This window comes from Lolium rigidum, chromosome 4 (genome assembly GCF_022539505.1).
Source record: "Lolium rigidum isolate FL_2022 chromosome 4, APGP_CSIRO_Lrig_0.1, whole genome shotgun sequence".
NCBI classification, from domain to species: Eukaryota; Viridiplantae; Streptophyta; class Magnoliopsida; order Poales; family Poaceae; genus Lolium; species Lolium rigidum.
The window spans coordinates 213,249,763-213,264,258 of record NC_061511.1 but is presented as its reverse complement, the minus strand read 5'-3'; the positions used below and the strand labels follow the sequence as shown (position 1 = coordinate 213,264,258).

The 14,496-nt window shown below is 45.0% G+C and overlaps 1 protein-coding gene across 1 annotated transcript; it reads left to right on the top strand.

The window, feature by feature from the left end:
• Window positions 1-406: 406 nt before the first annotated feature.
• On the top strand, window positions 407-4,873 carry LOC124648211 (mediator of RNA polymerase II transcription subunit 15-like). Its single transcript, XM_047188007.1, has 7 exons — window positions 407-417; window positions 499-906; window positions 1,972-2,025; window positions 3,121-3,249; window positions 3,366-3,422; window positions 3,636-4,269; window positions 4,407-4,873. The coding sequence occupies exons 1-7, from the start codon at window positions 407-409 to the stop codon at window positions 4,650-4,652; spliced, it is 1,539 nt and encodes a 512-aa protein (XP_047043963.1). The 3' UTR covers window positions 4,653-4,873.
• The last annotated feature ends 9,623 nt before the right edge of the window (window positions 4,874-14,496 follow it).

Genomic DNA, 14,496 nt, shown 5'->3' with positions numbered 1-14,496 from the left:
ATCTTCGTCCAAACTATATGAATTCACTCCTTTTTTTTTGCTTGTAATCTAAATCTTACAACATGCTGGTTTTGTTTCGATTTCTCGTACGTGTAAACACCATTTTCATATATTGTTATCCAATGTATATCTAAAAAAATCATTTCAGGTGCAGATACAACTTTGCAAAGGAAGAATCCCCTCCCCACGGCCACGGTACACAGCGGGTGGAGCCTCGAGTCGAGTCTACGCGCTCGGTCTTAACTGGAACCATCATCTTGGACCCGAACCCCCGGCTACTAAACCCATTCTTCCCCAAGCCGGCGAAACCAGAAACCCTAACCCTCGTCGCCCGTAAACCTCTCCGCCACCGCCGCCCACGCGCCCCCGATCGCGCCTCCGCTGCCGCCGATCGTGACGACGCAAGATGGCTCCCATGTAAGCAGATGATTCCTCACCATCTCGTACTCTTTAATCTAGATCCGTTCTTAAGCTGCTTGTCGTTTTGGATCTTCGCAGAGGAGACGATGGCGGTGACTCGCCCCGCAAGGCCTCGGCCGGCGAGCTGACGCGAGGCGACGGCAAGCCTTCCCTCGGCGAGGAGGAGAAGCTTACCCCCGTCCAGATCAAGTGCTCCGCCGGCGAGGAGGAGAAGGTCACCTTCGTCCAGATCGAGCGCTCCGCCGGCGAGGATGACAAGCTTACCCCCGTACAGATCAAGCCCGTCGGCGGCGAGGAGAAGCTTGCCCACGTCCACATCAAGCCCGTCGGCGGCGAGGAGAAACGTACCCACGTCCAGATCAAGCCCGCCGACGGTGAGGAGAAGCTTACCCAAGTCCAGATCAAGTCCGCCGACGGCGAGGTGATCAAGCCCTCCTCCGCCCAGGAATCCACGGAGGTCAAGCGTGGCTCCTCACCGAAAAGGGGGTGAGTGTACTCCAGACACTGATACCTCTTCAGTTCACCATTTCTGACAGCCCTGTTTTATTTTGGAACATAAGTGGATATCTTCTGCACATGGTAGATTCTGGTGTTCGATGCATGAATTTTAGTTTATAATCAAAGGAATCTTGACAGGATTAAATGCTGGTACAGTAATTCTAGTGCTAGGTGGTTTCCTATTGAAGTCCATTTTGCTTATAGTAGTTTAGTCTGATGTGATGCAATGCTTTCTGCTGCTTGTGGCATTCCATCCAAGGAATGCACTGGAAGAGGTGCTGTTTGTTTGGTAGTGTGAATTTCTTGGTCTTGCCTAAACTCTCTGATGCTGCATGTGGTTGAAACCTTACTTTCCTATGATAAGTAACATGCTTGCTGTTTAGGCTTCAGTAATTCTTTTGTTCTTCAGGGTGTGGAGAGTTAAATCCCTCTTGTATTTCTGCACATCCGTAGGTTCTGGTATTGCTTTGCGTGTTACAACAGTATATATGCTAATTATATGTTCTCTGATTTCCTGGATCCAGTTAGAACATTCAGAACTTGTTTGATGCATGCGTTTTTAGTGTATGCAATGAATCTTGACTGGCTAAATGTTGGTAGAGTTGCTAGGTGGTTTCATATTGTTGTCCATTTTGCCCGGAGTAGTTTAGTTGGATTGGATGTGAAGCAAAGCTTTTGTGCCTGCAATTTGTTTAATTATCTTGTGAACTGCTAGGCTTTGTGCTAGTTAGGAGTTGTGTTTGCAGTTTGTGTCCTCTCAGAGGACAACCTAACTTCCGGTTCTTTCAATACCTGCTGTGTAACTTTAATAATAGACATATTAGGTTTGATGCTAATGTTGCTAAATTGGTGTGTCAGAACAATAAACTGCCCTGTTATTTCTTGCCATATAACATGAAGTCATTCTTCAGGGAACAGAGTTAAATCCCTTGTGTATTTTTAGCGATGCTTTTTGCTAACAGCTAGTTCTTCTATTAATTACAAGATGCAATTCAAACATTCATTTTATGTATTCTCTCTTTCTGATCTCTAAATGGGTGTATTCTAATCCAGGTTAACTGAGTTAGAGGGCACTGGTGCTTCTGAAGGAGATGTGAAACGTCCAAGGTCCTCTCGTCCGTCCTTCTTTTTTATACTAGATTTGCTTTCCTCATGCTCTTTATGCCATACCTGTACTCGAGCAATAAAAACGTACATACATACAGCGGCGGACCTACAGGGTATGCCGTATATGCCACGGCATACCCTGCGGCCTAGCCAACCGACTGTAAGTGTATCCTTGTTTTAACAGCTGCTGATTTAATTAAGATGGGCTACTACACGCAGCATGCGACCTTAGCTTTGGTGTTCAGCCGGACCGAGGGACACCCGGTTTACTCCATGTCTCATTCAGCGGCTAATGCATCATGCGACCATGCATGTCTCATTCATGCATTGGATTTGGCCACTGATCTACTTGTTTATCAAGCGTTAGTCTTGTGTGCAAGCATGCTGGCTAGCTATAGTCATGCACCATGCATGCAGGTAGCCATTCCGGTAATGGATGATTAGCTATGGTGACTAATCACAGGGAATATTTAGGTACTGGAACGAGTATACACTGGCAATATGGGCTAGCTGTGTGTACCATCAGTTGATAATTTAGTCAAATAATAAATAGTCTAGGTTAGTCAAGTACTATGACATATTTGTATATGTTCTGTTGTACTCATTTTGCAACAAATTTTGACACATTTTGTTGTTTATTTTAGTACAATCTGACTGTTTCTTACAATTGTGCCAAAACTAATATCTGGAGGTGGAATAATTGGAATATTAGGGTCAGCAATGGTGAGAATTTAGTTTAAAAAATGGAAGGCTCGGTCGACTGTGCATGTGTCCACCAATTTAAATTTTTAATTATAATGTAAAATCTTTCTAATTTAATTAATTTATCATATTTCATAATCATCATTTCTTCTGTATATTCTAAGCAATTTTTTTGGGTGTGGCATACCCTTTGCTAACATCCTAGGTCCGCCACTGCATACATAGAAAAGATACATCATGCACATGCGTCTAAGTAAGGACGTAGTTGCTTGCAAAGGTCCTGGTAGCATGCATTTAGTAGAATTTCGCATGTCGAAGTATGAACAGCAAATGAACTGTTGCATAGTAAAATAAAATCTGATGGAATAACCAATTTCTTTACCCGTGGATCAGGTCTTGCAAGGTACCTGAGCTATTAACTGACACTGAGTTCAAGGCAGAGAAAAATAATGACCAGGGCCCAGATGATTTTGGCTGTCTGCAATTGCTTAATCAAGACGTCATAACTCTAAAAAGGAATCTGTGAGTAGTAACACTTTGTCTTCATCTTTTCAGTGTCTGGTTGCTGAATATAGGACTGTTTTCTGCATCTTTTTTGTGTTCGATTCCTGATTATAAGTTTTTATTTCAACGTTCAGTGCCCTTGACCTGGGGAAGGATGACCTTGTCAACAAGGTTGTGGCTAAACGACCAAGGTTAGGATCAATTGTGAATTGTATTCTTTTGCGCTCCATTCAGATTCTTTTTTCTTTATCCATTTGTTACTTTATTAATAGCTCCTGCAAACATTGATGGTGCTGTGTGATTGCCTTTGTCTGTCTGTTTACAATAGTTGAACTGTTTTTCATGTTTTCAGTTAGTTTCTATGTTTTTTCTGTGTTACTTATTAGGATGCATTCTTTGTGCAGGAAAACTGAAGAAGTTGTCGCACAATCACCTAGGGAGGCCTTCACGATAAAGACACTCAAAAGTCTTGTGAAGTTTACTGAAAAGCGCCTGAGTGTTGCAGAAGGGCGTTTTGAGGGTCGTGAGATCACTGCTCTAGCTCGTGATCTTCGCCAGGACGACCGGGATGTTCGCCAGGACAAACGTGATGTTCTCCAGGACAATCGTGATGTTCTCCAGGACAAGACTCGAATGACCTTGGCTGAGACCAAGCGACAACTTGATGCCAGTTTCGAAAAATACTCTACATGGAAAGCTGCCTGTGAGCAGCAGAACATGGAGGAGCAGCAGAAGCAGAACATGGAGGAGCAGCAGAAGCAGAACACGGAGGAGCAGCAGAAGCAGAACACGGTGGAGCAGCAGAAGCAGGACACGGAGGAGAAGCAGCCGCAGACCACAGAGGAGCAGGAGAACACGGAGGAGCAGCAGAAGCAGAACACGGAGGAGCAGCAGAAGCAGAACACGAAGGAGAAGCAGCAGCAGACCAGGGAGGAGCAGCAGAACCTGGAGGAGAAGCATGAGCAGAACATGGAGGAGAAGCAGAATGTTGCGTCCTTTGTTACACAAGGTCTCGACAGAGCTGAGTCAGCTGTCAATGTAAGATTTCATCCACTTTAAAGCCCCATCCTGACTTATTGCTGTTCTTTCATCCACTTTTAAGCCCCATCCTGACTTATTGCTGTTCTGGTCACCACTGATTGCCATTGCTCTTCTGACTGGACTTTCTTTCTCAGCTGGGTGAGAGGGTTGTCAACCTGGGGGAGAAGGCTTCAAACGTTGCTACTAGGGCTGGGAATCTGTCGAGGCCCGGTGATAATTCTAGGATACTGCAAACTTTCCTTGGCGCGGTTGTGGCATGCGCATCGGCTGTTGCAAGGCAGGCCTTGCAGGATTTGAAGGATATGGTTGCTGGTGGAGAAGATTCAAGTGACAGTCATCCGACTGGCGATGATTCAAGTGACGATCATCCGACTGATTGATGTCTCAGGGTGAGAATTTTTGGGCAAGAATGTTGCTAGCCCGGCCTGAGAATGTTGGTTGTGGCAAACCTGGCCAGCTGTTATGATCATTGTTGCTTATATGTCTGTAGGGAGAGTCGGATGAAAATGTTTACATAGTTTGCACCTTATTCTGGAGGAATTTTGCATCTTGTCTTACGGTTTGTCCAAGGAATCAGTAGGCTATGCTGATTTTTAGTTCACCTAAACCGAGCCGAGATTCGGAGTGTCTACCCAGTCTCACTAATTTTTGGCCCTGTAAAAGAGTTAGTGAAGCCGAAAGTGTGTTTTGTCTGCAAGCTCCCATTTGCAAGGAAGAAGCACCCAACAGTACGCTCGGTGACTTGGACGGTGTGCTGGCTACGCTACTATCGGACGCACAGACTCGCACTGCAACGTCGCCGCATGATGTTCTTCGTTCATCACCAAATTTGATGGGGTTCGTCGTGATGCTTTGTGCCGATGCGGCCTCATCAAATTCACCATCGCCAAACGAGTACACGTTCGCTCCCTGCATGTGCAGACATTTCCTGGAGAGCAGAGAGCTCACGCGCTGCCGGTGGCTTGGCTTCTGCGCCATCTCGCATCGTATCCCGCGCGCGGCCGGCCTTAAAAGTGGATCGGCATAGTTCTTGCCCTCGCCTACACCTCCACTCCCATCTCCACCACCGCGCCGCCGCAGCACCATGGGAAAGAAGAAGAACGACTTCGAGGCGAAGAAGGCGGTACCTACCTCCGCACCGATCCGGCGTACGCCATCGACTCCGACAGCTGGCGCAGGTATCTCGTGTCCGAGAGGGATCGGAGGAGGAGGGCGGGCTTCATGGGCGACAGGGACTATCCCTTCGACCGTCCACAACCGCCTCGTCCTCGAAGACAGCAGGCGGCGACGCGTGCGCACCAGGCACCGACGCGTGCGCAGGACGACGACGACGATGACGACGATGTTGACGACTACATCGAGGCGCTGGCATCCCAGAACGAGGAGGTCAAGGATGACAACGATGACTACGTCGCGCTCGTCTTCTAGGAATGGCAGCTGGCCATGGCGAAGGACCGCGAGTTCGACTTCCCGCACAACATGACAGACGGCGAGATGGCGAAGCTCGGCCTCCTCGTCTCCGAGAATGACCGACCTGTGCAGCCGCCGCTGCCCCGGTACGCCACCGGCTTCATGCCGCCGGGCCTGTCGGAGGATGAAGCCCTACGACTGGCGCTACAGGACTCGGCCGCGCCACAACCGCCGCCGTACAACCCCTGGGCGCCTCCACCGCCGCCACAGCCACATCCCTGGGCGCCTCCACCGCCGCCACAGCCACAGCCCTGGGCGCCTCCACCGCAGCCACAGCCAGAACCCTGGGCACCTCCACCACCGCCACAGTCACAACACTGGCTGCCTCCACCTACGCCACAGCCAGAGCCATAGGCGGCTCCACCTCCAGCACCGTCGGCGCGCCCGGCGTACGTTCCGCCAGTTTCCAACTGGCCGTGGGTGATACCGGAGCTCATCGTGCTCGACAGCGACGAGGAGCAGCAGTAGGCGTAGGCGTTTAGGGTTTATTTTCATGTGTAAATTATGTTTTCATGTTATAAAAAATGCTTCTCGCAAAAAATACGTCGTGCCGCTGGAGCCACCCCCGATGCAACGGAGGAGCGGGAGGCATGCGCGAGAGGAGAAGAAGAAGTCCAGGCCGGCCCAGCACCCGGTCAGACCGGCCGCCACGCCGGCTCGCCCGGTCCCTGGTGAAAGGACACGGATGTCGCCTAGAGGGGGGGGGGTGAATAGGCAGTTTAAAACTTTTACGAGATGGGCTTAACAAATGCGGAATAAAACTAGCGTTTACTTTGTCAAGCCCAAAGCCTATATACTATGGTTCACCTATGTGCACCAACAACTTATTCTAAGCAATACAAGCAACTATGTGATAGCAAGATATATAAACTTATGTTAAGCAATACAAGCAACTATGTGATAGCAAGATATATAAACTTATGCTAAGCAATACAAGCAACTATGTGATAGCAAGATATATAACTTCAAGCACGATGGCTATCACAAGGTAAGGTGCATAAGTAAAGGCTCGGGTATAGAGATAACCGAGGCACGCAGGAGACGATGATTTATCCCGGAGTTCACACTCTTGCGAGTGCTAATCTCCGGTGGAGAGTGCGGTGGCTTAGTGCTCCCGAACGCCACAAGAGGCTCACCTTGAGGTGTGGTTGCTCGATGCACACCAACGCCACAAAGGCCTCACCCCAAGATTCGGTACTCACACCACACACCGAGCGCCACGAAGGCGCCTCACCTAAATCTCCGGTGACCCTCACCACCAAGGCCTAGGTCACGGTTCCACTAAGGGATTTCCTTCGAGGCGGAAACCGGGCCTTACACAAAGGTTGGGGCACACATCCACAACTTAATTGGAGGATCCCAACAAATCACCACAAAGTTCTAGAATCCATCTAGGGTTCCAAGAACCCAAGAGTAACAACCTTCTTGCTTTCACCACCATGAATCACCGTGGAGAACTCAAACCGATGCACCAAATTCAATGGCAAGAACACCACAAAGATGCTCAAGTCCTTCTCTCTCAAATTCCAACAAAGCTACAAAAGCTATTGGGCGAATAAGAGAGGAAGAACAAATAAGAGGAGGAACACCAAATTTCTCCAAGATCTAGATCTAGTGGATTCCCCTCACAAAGAGAGGGATTTGATTGGTAGGAATGTAGATCTAGATCTCCTCTTCCTTTTCCCTCAAAAAGATTCAAGAAGCATAGGAGGAGTAGAGGAAAAGGGAAGCTCTCAAGGTCAACAATGGTGGAGAGCACTTGGGGAAGAGGTAGCTGCCCAAGGAGGAAGAAGGGGGCTTAAATACCCCTCCCATCGAAATATGACCGTTTGGGTGTGCTCAGGCCGGATTTTCCGGGCCGGATATTTGCAAAATATCCGGGGCCCAAAAAACGGCTAAGGACATGAGAAAACTGCTCGCAGTAAGGGGGCCGGATATTTGGCCGAATTTTCCCAAAAACCGGATTTTTTTTGGGGGGGGGGGGGGGGGATTATCCGCCCCAAACTTGGTCCGGAATATCCGCCCCCCTGAAAACTGGCAAAAACATCAAACTGAAACGGGCATAACTTTAGCATCCAGACTCCGATTTTGATGATCTTGGGCTTGTTTTAAAGCTACGAACAAGCTCTACAAGATCATGCACGGAACCATCATAATCCAACAATGTAGGATAGAAAAAATGATGAAAGGTTTGACCTATCTAAAAAAGACATACCGGTGAAAACCTCCAACCTTGAAAATGCAACATGTTGTCTATGCGAAACTGCTTTCGATGAACTAGAGCTTGTCATGAGAATAAGCACAAGCTCTAAAACATCACATGGATAAGATACAAATAACAACCAAGAAAGATGATGCAAGGATGCAAAGGTTTGAGCTCTCCGAAGGATACGATCGAGTTACTCACCCGAGAGCCCTCTTGATAGTACGGCAACTAAACGTTAAACCGGTCTCCAACTACACTATGAGACCGGTAAGAAAGAAACCCTATCAAGAGCAAACCTTATACTTGCGCATTCCACTTGAGCTCGATGATAACGATCTTGACCGCAACAAGATGGAACGCCTTTCTTGATTGTGCTTGCTTGACGAAGTCTTGTGGATTGCTCCCCCATAATCCATCATGGGAGAGCTTCTTCTTTGACGCATCTTCACATATCCATGAACACCATATGGAGAGCATGCTTCAAGCAAATGATCTCTTTGAGATGGCTCACCTTGAACTTGCACTTCATTTCTTCATGGCAAGCTTCAAGCATATGATCGCTTCGAGTTGGCTCATCTTGAACTCGCACTTGATTTCTTCATGGCAAGCTTCAAGCATATGATCTCTTCGAGTTGGCTCATCTTGAACTTGCACTTCATTTCTTCATGTTGATGTCTTGAACTAACTTGAGGGCTCACTTCATCTTCATCTTCAAGACATACTTGACACTTGATATCCTTCATCAATTTCTTCTTATTGCAACCTTTAAGCCAACATATGGTTCAAGCATTGCCTATGGACAACACCTACAAATATAACTCAATGCAAACATTAGTCCATAGGGATTGTCATTAATTACCAAAACCACACATGGGGCTCCATGCACTTTCACCTGGCCCGGTCCAACCGGGCGCCAGACCGGATCCACCCCGGCGCCGACCGGGCGCTCCGCTTACTGCGACCGGGCGGGTTACTGCGCCACAATTCCCGCGCCCGCTGACCCGGTCCCTGGCCCGGTTTGAACCGGCCAGCCAAGTCCCATGCTCGGTCGACCGGCCCCCAGACCGGCCGTGTCCGAGTCTGTCTCGACCAGATCTATTTTGGGTCGGTTATTCTCGTAGTTTTTCAACCAGAAGTCGTCCTGGACGCCTATATAAGTCCATAGGACGCCCCCTAGCTGCTTGAGACCATGTTTAAGATAAACCCTAGTTCTTAGTTGTTTGCTATGCAAAACTATTGAATTTCCTACACCATATTGCTTGATATTGTGTAGATCCTGTTAAAGTCTTGTGTGATCGCCGTATCGTTGTTCCATTGGGAATTAGACGGTTGCAACTTACCGCTTCGTGGTCGGCGGCTACGTGCGCAAGTGTGTGGAGTTGCGAATATCTTGCAGGGTTGAGAGGCAGTTGCATTGGCGACATGGACCAATCGAGAGATCTCGTTGCGTCATACAAGTTATCATCCACTACATCGTCGTGTTCCTCTGCTGCTATCACCCCGTGATCATCATCACTACTGTTGCTTACTGAGAAGATCGGGCCACCCCATATCAATAGATGGCGGCGCACACTCACCCGACAAATAGTCGAACAGGGTGCGGGCACCTATCATCGCTGCTGCGGGCAGCTGCTTGGGGGCCTTGGAGTGCGCCACTGATGCACGGTTGAGGTAAATGGACGAAGGCGACGACCTTGTCATGGACTCGTCCACCTCCGGTGACCCATCCCGTGGCAGGTACAAGTACCACCCCGATGGCGCAATCATTTCGTGCGCGCCGGGCGTGTACCCAAAGGGGGCAGTCGGCGGGGCTGTTGACCGGGGAGGAAGGGGCCGGTCACGGACGAGGCAGAGCTTCCGCCGAGGCTGAGCCGGCGCCCGGGACAGCCAGGTGCGCGAGCACAGCGTGGCCGTAAAAGAGCATGGCCTGCTCTTGCATGGCCCTCGCGTGCTTCGTCACGTGCATCACGTCGATTGAAGAGCGGACCTCTAGGAATTTCCAATAGGGTAGATCCCAAAATATAGATTTTTTCTTTCACATGGGTGCGTGTCCAGTAACGACGTCATTCGGAAGCAGTTGACCGCCAGTACCCTTTCCAAAGGTTAATTTTATGTCCTTGACCATATCAAGTAAATCATCACCGGTACGGAGTTCAGGCTTCTCCCGGTGATCTGCCTCACCTCCGAAATGATTGTCTTTCTTTCTGACGAGGTGCCTCTTTGGAAGAAATCGACGATGCCCCAGGTACACAACCTTCTTACATTTATTCAAATATGCACCTTCAGTCTCATCTAAACAGTGCGTGCATGCATTGTATCCCTTGTTTGTCTATCCTGAAAGGTTACTAAGAGCAGGCCAATCATTGATGGTCACGAAAAGCAACGCTCGTAGGTTAAATGACTCCTGTTTGTACTCATCCCATGCATGTACACCTGGTTTGGTCCACAACTGTAAGAGTTCTTCAAATAACGGTCGTAGGTACACATCAATGTTGTTGCCGGGTTGCTTTGGGCCTTGGATGAGCACTGGCATCATAATGAACTTCCGCTTCATGCACAACCTAGGCGGAAGGTTATAGATACATAGAGTTACATGCCAGGTGCTATGACTGCAGCTCTGCTCCCCAAAAGGATTCATTCCATCTGTACTTAGACCAAACCTTAAGTTCCTCGCGTCATCTGCAAAGTCCGGGAACTCTCTATCGATTGTCCTCCACTGCGACCCATCGGCGGGGTGTCTCGAGCATCTCGTCTTTCTTACGGTCTTCTTTGTGCCATCGCAACAACCTGGCATGCTCTTTATTTCTGAACAGACGTTTCAACCGTGGTATTATAGGAGCATACCACATAACCTTGGCAGGAACCCTCTTCCTGGGGGGCTCGCCCTCAACATCACCAGGGTCATCTCACCTGATCTTATACCGCAATGCAGTGCATACCAGGCATTTTTCTAAATTTTCAATTATGCAAAGCAACAAGATGCAATGCAATAAAGGCACATGCTTAAGTACAAAGCAAAGACATAACAAAATTCCCTTAAACCCTCCAAACTTCTCCCCCATTGGCACCAATTGCCGAAATGGGTGACAAATTTAGAAGGGCAAAATAGTGAGAGTTCCTCCATAGTGTGTGCATTTCTCATAATTTGAGTGAAATCAAATGCACGTATCCAATAACGAATATTCGGAAGGAATCACACCATAGATAGGATCAAAGATTGCAAAAAGATAACAAAGTCAAGAAGCTTCAACAAATGAAGCAAGCAACCAAATGAACCACAAAGAAGATACCAAAAGAAAGATAGATATTATTATAAGATCAAGAAGATTGCTCTAAATAATATGAGAAAGCTCCCCAAGGTTCGTGCACAAAACTAGACAATTTGCATTGAAGTATAAAGTGCACAAACATGGAATCATCACTCCCATAATATCATTCAAAACAAAAGATACCAAGTGAATCAAACTCTAATGATCACCACAAAATAGTGCCTTAAATAGAATGAGGAAGCTCCCCAAGGTACATGCATAAATTAAAATGTTGCATTTGAATACAATATGCATAACATGGAATCCTTACTCCCTCATTACCATTTAAAACACAAACATTTGCAATAGATCATAGATAGAAAATTAAGCTTAACACTTGTAACAAACAAATGGTTGAGCAACAAGTAAGAGGCACCATAATAAAAGGCTCAACCGAGAGGATATGTGAAAGGCATGATAAAGCATATTATAAGACTATTACAAGGATGAGCAAAAAGCATCATCATAGTGTTCAATGAATTATATTGCTTAGCATGACCAATCAACATGCAACAAATAAATAAGATATCAAATGGAGATGTATCATATCTTAAGTGTATAAGTTTCTCTAAGTGAGCAATATCACAAAGATATTTATCCACAAAGAAACATGCACACACAAAATGGATACGCAAGAAATATAGTATGATATCCCAAAATAAAGTCATGCAATATACCAATAAGAATATTTGCTTAATAGCATGGCCAAAGGCTCAATTTTATCTTATTGTACATTCATGAACTTAAACCACAAACATCTAAAATACATCAAAAATAACAACAAGGGATAGAAGATAGTTGGGATGCATTTAGAAAGGCAACAAGTATCACAAACGAGGATACCAAAAGAAATAACTAAATTTGCACTTTCATCTATATTACACACGTGAGAGCCTTGAGGAATTGATATGCAATAAAATTGCTAGATAGGCATAGATGGGATGGGTGAATCATGAGCATGATTTTATATACTTCCCAAAATATGTACTCATCTCAAATTACTCACATTCGCAATAAAGAGGTTTCGTTAAGACTTTAGCAAGAAGCACAACATTTGCAAATCAAGAGATTCATGCCAAGATGCAACCACATGGTTGGATGCTAGAAAAATATGCATGAGAAGATACTTGTTACCGAGATAGCATTGGTGTGGATGTAGTAGATATGTGTTCATTGACCATCCTAGCTTGCCTCAAGTTACCATTGAGTCACCACTTCTCCCCAAGAGTGAGACAAGCATCCAATGCATATCCATTGTACCTAACACAAAGGTAAGTACAAAAAGGTCCCCAAACTAATTGGGTCTGAAGTAGTTAGACACACTACAACATATAGGACAAACTCCACAATACTATGTGCATATAGATATGAAATTAAATTTCATGCACATCTTAGCCAAATTAGGATTTGATGGAGTTTACCATATATATTGGATCAAAGAAAGTAACACATGCCATAAGATATACATATATTAAATATACATGCACAATACTTTCAAGAACCAAAGGAAGATACAATTTGGACAAAACACCAAATAAATCAAGAGACAATGGTTGTCCAACTTATATCAAAGAATCAAATCAACACAAGATTGACTCCAAAGACTTATCTCATTATAAGAAGCTAATTAAACCTAAACACAAAGGAATGAGATAACCAACTCCTAAGAGAGCAAGGTTCCAACAAATAAACCAAACCCTCCAAACTTTTTACGATGGCATAAAGTACCAAAAAAGAAAATTTATGTCTCCCAAAACCAAATTTTTTGATAATGAACAAGAGATGTTAAGCATTCTAACAAATATAGGAGAGCTCCCGCAAGATTAGTGCATTATCTAGGATTTTGCATATGAATACAAAATGCACGAAACTAGGATCATCACGCTACCTATATCTACTAAAATGCTAAGAAAGTTTGAATAGACAAATTAGATCCATAAGATGGAAGGAAGACACATGGGAGTCAAAGCACAACACATTCATGGCAATAAATAAGACAATTTAAACACAAGAGCTAATTTAAATATGATCAATAAATTTCTACCTCATAATATATTGCCAATTGTCCTAGGACAAGAGGTATTAGGAAATATTTCCCGGTGGTAGTTTGTAAGTATATGTAAGATCATATTTACACCAAATAAAGCATATGGTAAAATATAAGAGTTAACCATCATGCAAAGAGAGTTTCTTGATAGCTTCAATTAGTCATACCAACATGCAAAGCAATTAATAGTATTCATACCAACATGCAAAGCAATTAATAGCATTCATACCAACATGCAAATCAATTAATAGTATGACTTGAAGCACATGGTTTTCCAAAAATGTATTGAGGGACACATTGTGAAAAACCATGCCAAGAAAAACTTTCACAAATAAGATCCACAAAGATATTAGCAATGAAGCCATTTAAGCAAATTGGAACTTGTTTGAGCAAACTTGCCACATATGAGAGAGATAATTTATAATATCAATTCTATGTGACACAACCTCAAATGTTCACATTTTCTAGGCTTGTAATATACACAAAGCTTATTACTCCCCCACAATGTGATAAGGAATTTAATTTCACAAGAGGAAAATAAGATCCAACTAGAGATATTAATGGACATTCGAATTTTAATTTCTCATGAAGATGAAATACCACATAGAGACTAGATAATCTTGCAATATCAATTCTAAGTGATATTCCTCATGTACACACATTGTTAGGATCATGAAATTTCCAAAGGAATATCACTCCCCCAAAATGGGATAGTCCATTAATCGCTCATAAGAGCCATATAAGATACAACAAGATGCAAAGTGGCTCCAACACAAACACAAATACATGGTGTGCAACCCAACATGCATAGATTTGATTTCTCAAGAAAAGCAAGTAGGAGGCACAACATATACAAACACATGTTAGGAACAAAACTAACACATGCTAAGGGGCGAGTAACTTTCAATATAAATGAGTTGAGCACAAGTTACCGCAAGGAGGAACATTGGATATATGATAGAAGCAAGATAATCAAAAGACTTGGCTTGAGATAATATAAATGATGAAGATCCCTTAATTCTTCATGATGTAGCCAAGTCTCCAATGCCCTCTAACAAGCACCTATTGATCAAGTTTTGGATTGTTGGTCCCCAACTAAGTTGGGTCCTAAGAGGTTACTCACAATAGGCTTGGCAACCCAAATGGTTCTTTTCTTGACACCACTTTGAGCACCAACATATTTGGCAAACACA

Bases quoted from the DNA above. Each gene is read 5' to 3' on its own strand.
- LOC124648211 (XM_047188007.1), top strand. The intron at 2,026-3,120 runs GTCCTCTCGTCC...CCCGTGGATCAG, and splicing joins GGAGATGTGAAACGTCCAAG to GTCTTGCAAGGTACCTGAGC. The intron at 3,423-3,635 runs GTTAGGATCAAT...TTCTTTGTGCAG, and splicing joins GTTGTGGCTAAACGACCAAG to GAAAACTGAAGAAGTTGTCG.